The 13,767-nt window shown below is 40.7% G+C and overlaps 1 protein-coding gene across 5 annotated transcripts in view; it reads left to right on the top strand.

Annotated features, from left to right (window-relative positions):
• Nucleotides 1-9,473: 9,473 nt before the first annotated feature.
• The window catches only part of USP9X (ubiquitin specific peptidase 9, X-linked), a 52,222-nt gene continuing 47,928 nt past the window's right edge, over nucleotides 9,474-13,767 (top strand). For all 5 annotated transcript variants that reach the window (XM_006752808.2, XM_006752806.2, XM_006752807.2 and 2 more), the window contains exons 1-2: nucleotides 9,474-9,728; nucleotides 12,797-12,942. In XM_006752808.2, the coding sequence (XP_006752871.1) occupies nucleotides 9,633-9,728; nucleotides 12,797-12,942 (242 nt within the window). In that variant the 5' untranslated portion in view covers nucleotides 9,474-9,632. The remainder of the gene's footprint in view (nucleotides 9,729-12,796; nucleotides 12,943-13,767) is intronic.

Below are 13,767 nucleotides of genomic sequence, written 5' to 3'. Positions count from 1 at the left end.
ATATAAAAGGTGAGGTATAAGTAGAGGGTTTATAATACTTTGCTGTGCTCTGACTTGAGAATTGGGAAAAAACCTAAAAACTCATGTTTAATTAGTATGTATATAGCTGTTTACTGTGTCCTTTAGAGATATTAATCAATAATTCAAAATTCTTGAGTTCTTCTTGACTCGGAGCTGGAGGGGGGTTGTGGGTCCAGACTGAGGGTTGGGGGAGGAACCTAGTGTAGCACCTGCAGGTGTGTTCCTTGCCTGATGGTGGAGGTCATTGTCTGATCAATGTAAACGTTCGCCTCTGCTTGAGGATTGTCTCGGTGCATCATGAGAAGGAGAATCATGTCAGTGAAAGGAGAATCATGGAAAGATGCTCTGGCTTCCGTTTTTGGTGTGTTTTTTTTTTAAAAAACAACATTCATCTTTTAAGTGGAAGAGCTTTTGTTTGTGTGGGGTTCTAGCCCATGATATTTACTACATTAGAACTCAAAGCAGACATTTAAAACATTTATGTATGCACTCAAAACAAAGATCATTGCATGTTAATGTAAATAATGCTTTTATGGAAAAGAACTTTCCCCAAACAGGAATTAGTGAGAAGAGCGTTGCTGTTTTACATGTTTGCAAATTTGCATATCTGGCTTAATCGAAGACAGCTGGATTCTCTCTCTGCTTCTGCCTTCAATCTGTTGTCACATAATTACATGCTGCCTCGGGAAGAACTCCGCTGTACACCTGAGGGAGAATGGCCGGGAAATTGGCAAATCCCGCCTTATTATCATGAAAACCGTTTTCATCTCTACTATGAATTTTTACTTTTTAATTGAGATATAACTTGCATACAGCAAGTCTGCAAATTTTAAATGTGTAGTTTGATAACTTTTTACAAATGTCTGCAGAACTACCATTCAGATCAACATAGACAATCTCTAGCACCCCGGAAGGCTCCCCCATACCTCCTCCTCTCACCCCCAAAAAGAAAACCACCCCCCAGTATTCTGACCGCCACCTTTCAGTGAGTTAGTTATGCCCATTTAAGAACTTTATATAAAAGGAATAACAGTATGCACCTTTGAGTCTCGCTTCTTTTACCTGACATATACTTGATTATTTTTTTTCTTTTGCATTACTATGTAGTCATTGAATGAAATATGCCATGGCTTACGTCTCCATTTTATTGTTACAGACATTCGGATTGTCAGTGTTTTTACCAATTTTAAAAAGTGTGACCATGATTATTTTAGTCCGTGTCTGTCGATGGTGGTCTTTGCTATACACACAGAAGTGGAATTGCTGGGTTATAGGGTATATGAGTATTTAGCTTTAATAGATACCAGATTTCCCAAGGCACTGGTTGTACCAATTTAGAATCCCACCAGCAGTGTCACTCAGGTTACTCTTCCTCATCATCACTTCCCATTGTTAGTCCTTTTAACTTTAGCCATTTTGATGGAGATTTAAGAATTTCTAATTGTGGCTTAAATGTGCATTTGCCTGTAGACGTTTATAATCTTTTAATATGTTTATTGGTCTTACTGATACTTAACTCTTGCTTACCTATAAAATTTTAAGTTTGACCAGCAGACAGCTTTAAGCCTTGTAGCACAAAATCACTAGTTGAGTGAATTTTTTGAAAGAAGGTATTTTTAAAAATGAACTTAATCATCCAGCCGGTATGGCTCAGTGGATTGAGTGCCATCCCATGTTCGATTCCCAGTCAGGGCACATGCCAGGGTTGTGGGCTCCATCCCCAGTAGGGGCAGTGCAGGAGGCAGCCAGTCGATGTTTCCATCTTTCTCCCTCTCCCTCCCTCTCTCAAAATCAGTAAAAAATGGTTGTCTTTCTTATGATCAATTTCTTCCCACATCAGATTTTTTTAAAAAAACCTTAAATCTATTTAGTAACAAGGGAGATTAAACATCCTGTTAATTAAAAAATTTTGCCTTTAGAATATGTCTGGAAAGATCTTTTCTCTTGAGAGATTCAATACTTAAGACTGAAAAATAGCCTTCAGATGTAAACCAGGAAGACAACAAGGATTTGGAGAAAAAGGATCCCTTGTTGGCGGAAATGTAAATTGGTGCAGCCACTATGGAAAACACTATGGAGGTTTCTCAACAAATGAAAAGTAGAACTACCATATGATTCAGTAATTCCACTTCTGGGTATTTATTTGAAGAAAACGAAAACACTAACTCACAAAGATCTATGCAAATGTCCAACTAATGAATGCATAAAAATGTGTACTATACAACAGAATACTTTATGACAATAAAAAGAAATGCTGCAACTTGCATGGACCTCACAAATAATGATGCTAGGTGAAAGAAGCCAGTCACAAAAGATTCCATATTATATGACGCCATTTATAGGAAATGTCCAGAATAGACAAGTCTCTAAAGAGAAAAACGAGGTTAAATTAGGACTGGAGTGAGGGAGGAGGGACTGGGGCGTGATTGATGCTAATGGATATGGGGTTGCTTTTTGGGCTGATGAAAATGTTCTAAAATGGATTGTGCTAATTGTACAACTCTGAATAAAGTACAATCAAGTGAATTGTACACATTATGGGTGATTCATATGGTAAGTGAATTGTATCTCAAGGCTGTTATTTTTAAATTATTATATGTAACATTTAATATCCTGAAGATAATCTCATTGACTAAAAGGAATTTCCAATTCTTTGGTTTCAAACCTCTTCAAATTCTTTACATTTGTGACTTAATCTAAGTGGAGAACTGGGTAAAAAGAGCACCCCCTTGGAAGCACATTGGAAATGGTGATTATTGATCATCTGTCTTGCATAAATGTTGACTCTAAATGAAATGAGGTCTTTGTTTTCAGTGTATTGGATCAGCATTTCATGATTGGATTGGTGACGTCTATAAGTGAACTAATTGTGATAAAGATTGGTAAGAACTATTAATGGATAACTTCGTTGTTCTGTCATTTTATAAGGAGGAAACTGATGAGTAAGCGTATCTTCTGTGGCATTTGGTATGTGATTGTGTCAAATGTTTTAAGTCACCATTGCTCACTTATTAGGTTGATTTGTTTTAGGGACTGAAACTTGCTGGGACCTCACCGTTCAGAAGGATTTGATGAATGAATGTTTAAGTAAAAGGTATAGCTTCCTCTTGAAAAGCAATCCAGGTGTATATACACTATAAAACTAGGTGCTTTAAAGGATTATAGTGTAGAAAGTTGTGAATATTAACTTTCTGTTCAGGGGCAGAACTATAACAATAATAGGTGGGTATTATTGACTAGGGAAGTAAACTTTGATTCCCAGGAGGGAAGATCTCCCTGCTGACTTCATGGGCTTCACAATGCTGTGACCAAAAATGTTCAGGGGGAGTTGGAGCATTCCTACATTTTGGAGCATTTAATTTCCAAATTTTAATAGTCTTTGTGCACCCGTCTCCTTTCCCTTGCAAGGTTTTATCCTTCACAGTATCTCTTCGTTGTTGTTTTTGTGCTCAAGTGTTTTCTTTTAAAAACTAGTGTTTTGTTTTCATTTTTATATTAAACATTAGTACATGTGATTTGTCCTTGTGCACTCGGAATGTATATGTTCTGCTCTTCAGTAGAGTGTTCTAAGTGTTAAAATCTCTTGTTTTTAGTTTGTAATTGAGGTGTAATTGACATAGCATTATTAGTTTCAGGTGTACAATGTAATGATTTGATATTCATATATATTGCAGAATGATCAGCACCATGAGTACAGTTAAAATCCATTATTATATATTGTTAAAAATTATTTTTCTTGTAAGAACTTTCAAGATCCATTTTCCTAACTACTTTCTTCCCCCATGTTTTTATTGATTTGAGAGAGAGAGAGAGATGGAGATAGAGAAACATTGATGGGTTGCCTCCTGTATGCACTGCAACCAGGGATCAAACCCGCAACCTGGGTATGTGCCCTGACCTGGAAGTGAACCAGTGACCTTTTGGTGCACGGGACGACGCTCAACCAACTGAGCCACATGGGCCACGGCTTCCTAGCTACTTTGAAATATGTCAAACAATGCTATTAACTCCTAGAGGCTCGGTGCACGAAATTGGTGCTGGGTAAGGTCCCTAGGCCTGGCCGGTGATCAGGGCTGATGGGGCCTTCCACCAGCCAGCCAGGGCCTTCCTTCATTCCCTGCCGCCCCCTGGTGGTCAGCACATGTCATAGTGAGTGATCTAGCTCCCAGTCGAACTCCCGCGGGGACACTTTGCATATTAGCCATGTATATATAGTCACCAGGCTGTACATTACATCCTATGACTGACTTATAACTGGAAATTTGTACCTTTTGACCACCTTTGCCCATTTTGTCCATGAGGCAATCACCAATCTTTTCTCTCTATACCATGAGCTTGGGGTTTTATGTTTTCATTTTAGATTCCATATATAAGTGAGATCTTACAGTATTTCTTTTTCTGGTGGACTTATTCACTTAATGCCTTCATGGTCCATCCATGTTGTTGCAAATTTAAGATTTCTCTTTTATTTTTTGCTGTTAAGTTGTATGAGTTCATTAACCCCTTATCAGATATATGATCTGTAAATATTTTCTCCAGTTAAGTTGCCTTTTCATTTTGCTGCCGTTGCTGGGCAGAAACATTTTAGTTTGATGTAGTCCCGTTTCTTGTTCATCTTTTGCTTAGTTCTATCCATTAGAAAAGTGGGACATTGTAGTCTTTAGTTATTGTTGAATTGTGTATTTCTTTTCATATATTTTAAGACTCTGTTATGTTGCGCCTATATAGTTATAATTGTTCTATCTCCTGATAAATGGGCCCTTTTATCGTAGACTATTCCTCTTTATCTTGAGCAGTCCTTTTGTCTACAGTCAATTTTACTTTTCTAAATGAGTAGCCACTCTGGCTTTCTTATGGTTGCTGTTTTGCATGATGCTTATTTTTCAACCAATTTGTATCCTTGGCTCCAAAATCTGTCTCCTGTTGACATTATGTGATTGGCTCTTCCTTCTTCAATTCCAGCCTGTCTCTTCATTGTGATTGGACCCACTCACATTTCATGTCATTACTGACATACAGTATCCCCCCCCTTTATCCACAGGGGATACACCCCCAGACACCTGAAACCACCAATTATTTCCCGAAGGCTAATTAATGATTGTGAGCATCTTTTCGTGTGCTTTTGGCCCATTTCTGTATCTTTGGAGAAATGCCTCTTCGGATTCTTTGCCTATTTTTAAATTGGATTGTCTTTTTATTAGAGTTGTAAGAATTCTTTTATGTTTCAAATACAAGTCCCTTATTAGATTCATGACTTAGAATTTGTTCCTCCCATTCTGTGGGTTGTTTTTTCATTGCCTTGACTTACATGTGTGTATAGTTTATCATAATAATGTGGTAAGAATGATGAGTCCTGTGCTGATGATAATGTTATTGGGGTGGGAAAACGTGCTGGTGGAGTTGGAAAATCAGACCTTTTTTCCAGCAAAGGCTACGTTTGAACATTGCTGTGGACTCCGCTGTTGGAAGTAATTTGCTGCAGTTCAAAGTCCGGTGTGTGAAAGCTCCCCTCCCCGATGAACAGTAGTTCTTGAGCATTTTCTGTATATGCCCCATCTCTTAGGAATACAGCTGTTGTGTTCCAGAAGAAACGTCTGTGGTTACATAGCCATTAACAATGACTTAGAGTACTTACCATGGGAAAATCATAAAAAGTGAAAAGTCCAGTTTTAGAAAAAGTGCTTCTGCATTAAAAGCATTTTGCTAGAGTTCCTCTTCAAGGTGGGGGTGTGAGGAGAGGAATGGAAGTTTCTTCCTAATTTTTCAGCATCATCAGTGCATGGCCTGGGAGTTCACGGTGGGCACCCTGAGCTTGTGCTGTCGGGTTAGAACCCTGGCTCTTCCCCTGTGACCGCCTAGTTATCTGCCCAGTTTCTTTACTCTTGAAATGGGGCTCATTATAGGCTATTCTGAGGGTTAAATAAACTTGTGCATGTAACTCGCTTGGAATAGACCTCACACGAAGTAAGCACTCACGTTAGCGGTTATAATTGCCCTTAATAAGAAAAACTGTATTGAAAAGTATTGGAATTGGGGACTGAGTGAGTGTTGGAAAAGAAGTTATGGCTGAGTGTGAATGCCCTTGAATCCTAGTGCTTACGTAACAGGTGGAGAGGAGGGAGCAGGCGCTGTTTCAGAGGTTGACGGTGTTGGGAGTGGAGACCAGCCGGGCTGCTGTTCACATTGGAGTCCGGCCTGGAGGGGTGGGCATGGGAGTGGAAAAGATAGCACTGATGCCGATGGGAAGGGGTTTGACCCACGCCAGCCCCCCATTTTAGTGTGAGCACCTGCTTGTGTGCCAGTGAGGCCCTGGCATTCAGTGAGGAGCAGAGTTCAGGGAGAGATTCTAGCCTATAAGGACCATTTGATCAGAGAGAGAGAATAATAACCGGGGAGGGGAAGAGCCTTCCTTGTCCTGGGGGGGTGGAGGGGGGGCTCTCTGGTATTAAGGACTTGCCATTGAAAGCTGCTGGAGAAAGCCAGTTCAGCAAAGTGTAAAATAACTTTTAAGTGTCTCGCTTATTTCAAAGAAAGAATGCCAGCCTGGTGGCTCAGTCAGTTGGAACATCGTCCCCTACACCAGAAGGTTGTGAGTTCGAGTCCTGGTCAGGAGGCAGATGGTTAATGTTTCTCAGACCCCTCTCTCCCCCTCCCTCTCTCTCTCTCTCTCTCTCTCCCCTCCTTAAGAAAACAAACATAATGGTAATCTTGATCCAGGTAGAAGGTGATGTTTTTCCCATCTTGGAGATGTTGAGGTGCTAAGTTTGAATATGAAAAGATGCCGTGTTCTCCGGGCAGCCTGATCTTGCCATTTGGATTAAATGGCATTTATTAAGAGATGTATCAGTAGTAGTCTTGCATAACTTAGTTATATCTTTGATAATTTTTTTCAGATACTCAAAATCCTACACAGTACTTATAAAAAGGGAAAAGAAAATTACATTTTAAAAATTTATTGTGTGCTTGGTGTTTGCAAAATGCCTTTATTAAAATAATTCTCCTGGCATTTTTGCGGATAACATCTCAGTTGGAAAGACCTGGAAAAATTGTGAGAGTTTCTTACTGGCCTTTAAGATAGGCAGCTTGTGAGGGGCAGAGGTAGGGTTTTGAACAAGAGTTGTGTTTGCGTCCAGAAATTAGTTTTAATGGATTCAGTGTTTTTAAAGCTCCTCGGATGATTTTACAGATTTGACAAATTTCTTATTTTTTTAAAAAATATATTTTATTGACTTTTTACAGAGAGGAAGGGAGCGGGATAGAGAGCTATAAACATCGATAAGAGAGAAACATCGATCAGCTGCCTCCTGCACACCCCCCTCTGGGGCTGTGCCCGCAACAAAGGAGTGAAAATTATAAATGCAAACCAGAATAGAATGGTGGGATGAAGATGCAGTTTTGCTAATCATCAGAAAATAAAAGCTTTGCCTATATATTACCTACATATGCTTTCAGCCCCTGGTCGGAATCGAACCCGGGACCCTTCAGTCCACAGGCCGACGCTCTATCCACTGAGCCAAACCGGTCAGGGCCAAATTTCTTATTCTTAAGTCCCCCCAAGCTAGCCTATGGAGGGAAAAGACAGGGTGGGGCTGGTGGCAGTCAGAGCATTGATGATCCGGGGGTCAGACCTTACTCTCCCTCCACCAGATGTTCATGTCCACGAAGCTTTGCATGGGATCTTATGGGAGTGAGTCTTCAAATCATCCACAGCTTCAGTTAAGACCAACTGGCAGAACACAGTGTTGGTAGCTTAGACACAGCAGTTGATGAGAGGGATGGCGGAAGTGAAAGGGGAGACAGTCTTTTTAAGGTTTTTGGAGAGAGGGGAGGGCAGAGCTTGAGTTTTTTCAGGAAGGACTCCAGCATATGTGTAGGCTAAGGACAAGGCCTGCGGGAGAAGATGAGGGGGTGCTGGGCACCGCCCACTGTGGGGAGTGTACAGGGCCATTTTGAGGCCAGGTTGGGGAACAAAAGGAAGAGATTGGAGCAGATTGCAGTAGAGAAGGATGGAGTTCCGCTGGTTAGCTGATGTTCAAATAAATTGCCGGCGGACCAGAATAGCTAAAGATAGGCAAGTTTCTTCAGGCTTTTCAGATCGTCTATGTCACATAACTTCTTGTAACGCAGGGTGCATCAAAATGGGAAACAAAAGCGAGAGGTTGCTCAATCATGTCATCTTTTGTTTTTCCACTTCACATATGACAGCTTTTTCTGTCTGCCCTTAACCTCATCAGCACTTAAAATTTTTTTCTGTTGACAAGTGAAACAAAATCTTGTTAGAACCCCATCTCTGGGTTGAGTAATTACATTTAATTTTGAGGTGTAAATGTTAGGCTGTTCTGGGGTAAGTGGGGAGTGTTGGCCGCTTTACTTATAGCAATATATACCTATAACCAATCAGCTGCAGTTCTCAATCTAGTGGCACATTAGAATCAATTACTGGGGCCGGTTTTTTGTTAGTTAACCCTCACCTGAGGATATCTCTCCTATGGATTTCTAGAGGGGGGCTGGGGGAGAAGAAAGAGCAAGACAAATATCTGTGTGCTATTATAATCCATTTCATCTGGAGAGGGGCTTGGACGTCAGTGCTTCTTAAAGCCCCGCAGATGATTTTCCTGTGCAGCCAAGGATGAGACCCTTGGCCTAGAATTGCCGGGCTAGTGGGGGTCCATGGCCCTATAGTTTGGTAATGCTGCGGGAGTTCCTGAGGGCAGGACCTGGCCCACAGTAGAGTGTCGTGGTCACTTGGCAGTTGGCCACTTCACAGATGCAGCTGCATTGGAGTAATAGTATAGAGCAGTGATGGCGAACCTATGACACCCGTGTCAGAGGTGACACAAGAACTCATTTTTTGGGTTGATTTTTCTTAGTTAAATGGCATTTAAATATATAAAATAAATACCATAAATATAAGTCTTCATTTTACTATGGTTGCAAAGATCAAAAAATTTCTATATGTGACACGGCACCAGAGTTAGGGTTTTTCAAAATGCTGACACGCCGAGCTCAAAAGGTTCGCCATCACTGGTCTAGAGGTTGAACCTTGAAAGAAAAGGTCCCCCAAAGTTTTGAAGTTTGTGTTAAAACCATGGGTAAGCTTGTTTAAAAACCACTTGGTGCCATTGATGATGCTAGCTGTGCAGTGCTTCCTGAAAAGTTTTTAAAAATGAGGTTTTATCACCCTTGTTTGTCTTGAGTGTACACATTTTTGCAGGCATTTAAGGCATTAGTAAATGGAGGACAATTATGTTTCCTTGATATGACAGCTGATGTCCTGTCATCGGTTTGTTAAGTTGGATGTAGTATTCATGAAACTGGAGCTTTTCACTTTGCCCTCTCATTTCTGTAACTACCTTCTCCTGGCTGATGTCACTGGTCATATTAAGTGTGAACAGTTCCTTAGTGCATGTATTTTCTATCTAAAACAAATGTTCCTTTTTTCTCTTCTGCTTGTAGGTTATGCAATGGTCTGTGCAGGATGGTCTATTCTTGAATTGGAGCTTCCGAAGACTGACAGATGCTGGTACTTCTTCTATAAGTGGACTCTAATTTCTTTTCTCAAGACAACTACATAAGCAGACAAAATTGCAAAGATCTGCCCTGTGTCGAGTATGACAGCCACGACTCGTGGCTCTCCGGTAGGAGGGAATGACAACCAGGGCCAGGCTCCTGATGGCCAGTCTCAGCCGCCCCTCCAGCAGAATCAGGTAGGACTTTGAGGAGGCTCGTCACAGTTACACTGGTATGTCTACTGGTACCAGGGGATACTTAACGAATGGACCGTGTTCTGAAGAATTTGTAAAACAACCATAAACCATTTTTAGAAAAGTCAATGTTTGCTGTCTCTCACAGGAACAAGAAAGCTCGGGTGTTGTAGATGGTGACACTTGAGTATGTAGTCCTTTTTCTGTGAGTCGTTAATTTTAAGTAAAGCCATGTGTCAATTTTGGAGGAAAGCAAGAAGTCATCCAGCCCTATGACCCTGGGTAACTGATATAATAGATTAGGCATTCTCTAGTCAAGTGTAATCAAACAGAGCTGCGCAAGCTCTAGCCAGTATGGCTCAGTGGATAGAGCGTCAGCCTGCGGACTGGAGTCCCAGGTTCAATTCCGGTCAAGGGTACATACCTCGGTTGTGGGCTCCGTCCCCAGTAGGGGGCGTGTGGGAGGCAGCTGATTGATGATTCCCTCTCATCATTGATGTTTCTCTCTCTCTCTGAAATCAATAAAAATATATTTTAAAAAGAAGGAAGGAAAAGAGCTGTACCTCCATCTTCCTCTCTCCCTGCCATTTTAAAGAAGTGAGCAGGTCATGTTTTAATATTTTTCCAAATAAATGTGTCAACTTTATTTCTCTTTCTCTCCAGTCCCCACTTTTAAGACATAAAAGCACTGAAGTCCGTGGTCACAGGTCTTGGACAGAGTTAAGTCTTTCCTGTGTCATGAATTTGTTAGCCAGTATTCAGGTTTCTTTAAACATAGTCTAAGGTTGGGTGCCAAAGATTTCTATTTTTAAACCAGGAGCTAGTAGTGAAGTTTGAGTATCTTTTGCTCCCTTTTGTTCCAAGCTTCATACCTGTGTTGTGCATGGATTCCTAATGTCTTTTGCAATGTTTATGGCTTTCGTGGCTTTAAACAAAATTAAATCTCTATTCTAGCCTTATTTTTATTTAAGGTGTTATTTTTTTTTTTAATTTTTTTTTACTGATTTCAGAGAGAAAGGGAGAGGGGGAGAGGGATAGAAACATCAGTGATAGCCGAAACCGGTTTGGCTCAGTGGATAGAGCGTCGGCTTGCGGACTGAAAGGTCCCAGGTTCGATTCCGGTCAAGGGCATGTACCTGGGTTGCGGGCATATCCCCAGTAGGAGATGTGCGGAGGCAGCTTGATCAATGTTTCCCTCTCATCGAGAAACATCAGTGATGAGAGAGAATCATGGATTGGCTGCCTCCCGCACGCCCCCCACTGGGAATTGAGCCCACAACCTAGGGATGTGCCCTTGAACGGAATTGAACCCGGGACTCTTCAGTCTGCAGACCAACGCTCTATCCACTGAGCAAAACCAGCTAGGGCTAAGGTGTTCTTGATAATTCTTAGAGCTCTTGGGTTTCAATTTATTATTATGTGGTATTCCATTTAATATTATGCATCTACATTATGTTCTCTTCTAATCTTTGCAATTCGGAAAGTGATGATTTAAACAACAAAGGAACAAAATAAGTTACATTCTTAACTATCGAGTCCCTCTTTCATTTTCTTATTCTCTACTTTTTAATGTTAGAATTTTAGTTTCGATATTTCACAAGATTTGACACTGTTGGACCCAGAAGAAGGAACTATAGCATTAATCACTTCCCAGCTTAAAGCTTTCTTTTGGGATATGCTTTTACATATTGGCGTTGAAGGACTTGCTAAAATCCATCAGGTTCTTTTCACTTCACATGTAATATTTTTTTAAAGGGTGTTCCCTCCGGGGGAATTTTAGGCCCCGGTGTGTAGGAACGCTTGGTGGCACATGAAATAGCCCTGGCAAAGGCACTGGCTGAGCAAGCTTGGGTGCTGCTGGGTGGTGCGCTTTTCCGGGATGGAATTGGGCAATGCACATGCATATCAGTAGCACTAGGAGATCATTTCTACTGTTGTAGTAGTTCTATGTCCAGGATCCTATCCTAAAGGAATGATTGAAGTTCAACACAAAGATGGATGTATAAGAAGATTCATTGCAGCTCTGTTTATCTTAGCAAATAAAAGTTGCAAAATACTAACTATCCTTTCATTTGTTTAATCATTTAATACGATATGGCATTAAACTTTTTATAAAAGATTCTTAATGATGTGTAGGAAAATGCCCAAATGTCAAATGGAAAGACACAGGCTTAATTAAGCAGGTATCATCCTCATTTTATTCAAACTATATACATATGTAGGCGGGGGTGTTTTTTGCTCATAGAACAAAGATTGGAAGGAAATAATTTTCAATGTTATTGGTGCTTATCTGTTGTTCCATTACAGGTATTTTATTTTTGTCTTTATAATTTCTGTGAGCATGTATATAGGGATGTGTAAAAGTAGGTTTACAGTTGTGAGTACCTGAAAGTTTATTTATAATATATACACCAGGGGGAAGGGGCTTTTAAAAAATAATAAGCCAGCGTTCCTAAGAATGAAGGTCCTAAAACTTTATTAGGTTGTGAAAGGATGCACAGCTGAAGTAGGGTGAAGAGAAAGATGAACTAGAAAGGAAGAATGAAAGAATAAAATTAGCCACATCAGGTGAAAATGATGTGATTTATTTAGAAACCACAATCATGAAGTTTTCAGAGTTTCTGGAGAATGATCTGAGACTAGGGAAAGTATAGAATAAAGTTTTTTTTTCTCCTTCAAATTAAAAAATAAGTTATAAGTCAAAACTTTTAAATCTGTAAAATGTGATGTTTTCTGTTTGTGTAATAAAGTCTTTCGTGGTGGGAAGAGTAAGCAGAACAGCAGTCTACATTGTGATTAAGAACACAAATTGCAGAATGAGATCTGGGTTCAAATCCTGGCCACAGTTGGAGCTTTGTAACCTTGGGCTAATTCATGATGGTCTGAGTGTGTCTTTCCATCTGTTAAATGGCAGACTACTTCCTTAGGCTGTTGAGAATTAAATGAAATTCTTTTAAAGCATTGCCTGAAACCTAATATGTATGTCATTTCCCCCTAATCAGTATTGGTGTTTGAATTCTTAGATGTACATATGTTATAGAAAGCTAAATCTGGAATTGTTGATTTTTTAGACGCCATCGCCTGATTCCTCCAATGAAAATTCCCCGGCAACTCCCCCAGATGAGCAAGGTCAGGGTGATGCTCCCCCACAGCTGGAAGAGGAGGAGCCTGCGTTCCCGCATACTGACCTCGCCAAGTTGGATGACATGATCAATAGGTGAGTTGCTTTGGTTTGGCTTTGAGTGTGTGTTATACTCAGCATAGTGAGGGGTAGTGGATAGAAAAAGAGAAAGCGTGGACAGGATACCATAGTCACCACACTGCCTCCTTAATAGCCTGGCATTGTCAAGTAAGTCATTGTCAAGTACTTAGAACCTGTGGTACTTAATGGATTTTAAAAATGAAAGGGCGTTGTGCCAATAGTTTTCAGATTGCTCGCAACCACAGCTGGTATGCTTCTGCAGTAGAACTGTGTGTGAGATTCCCTTTGAGATTTTAGGAAGTTTTTTCCTGACTGGCATGGTGGTTGCACGGCTGCTGGATGACTTGAATGATGTTTGCATGGCTCTGAGGTAAACCAGGTCATAGAGACCCTAGCTGGTCGGGCCTCCGCTGGCACCAGAGACAGCGCCGCCAGGATGCTGCCTGCATCCTTCGCTGCGTCCTGGTGTGAGGGAGGCAGCGGGCTGGGTGCCTGTGGAAGCGGATGCGTGAATTTGGAGACTCCCCTCCCACTTAGCCTGCAGGAAAGGTTGACAAAGTGATGAATTAAAGCAGAAATCAGTCATTGCCTCCGAATTTTGTTCTTTGTGAGGAAATTGAAAACAACCAAGCAGTGACTCATCATAATGTCTTCTAATCTGAATCCTGAAAGAGGACTTTCCCACGAACTCTAACAATAGCTTATCCACTTAATTGACATTTGATTATGACAGTAGGTTTATATTCTATTAAAATAATTTTATTTCTCCCTCTCATAGCTGTATCTTCTGTTTGACAGTTCCTTAAAAGCATTCAAAAACAAGTCTCACAGTGCAGATAC

Source organism: Myotis davidii, unplaced genomic scaffold (assembly GCF_000327345.1).
Source record: "Myotis davidii unplaced genomic scaffold, ASM32734v1 scaffold530, whole genome shotgun sequence".
NCBI lineage: Eukaryota > Metazoa > Chordata > Mammalia > Chiroptera > Vespertilionidae > Myotis > Myotis davidii.
The sequence above is the reverse complement of the archived record's forward strand: the minus strand, read 5'-3'. Positions and strand labels throughout refer to the sequence as shown.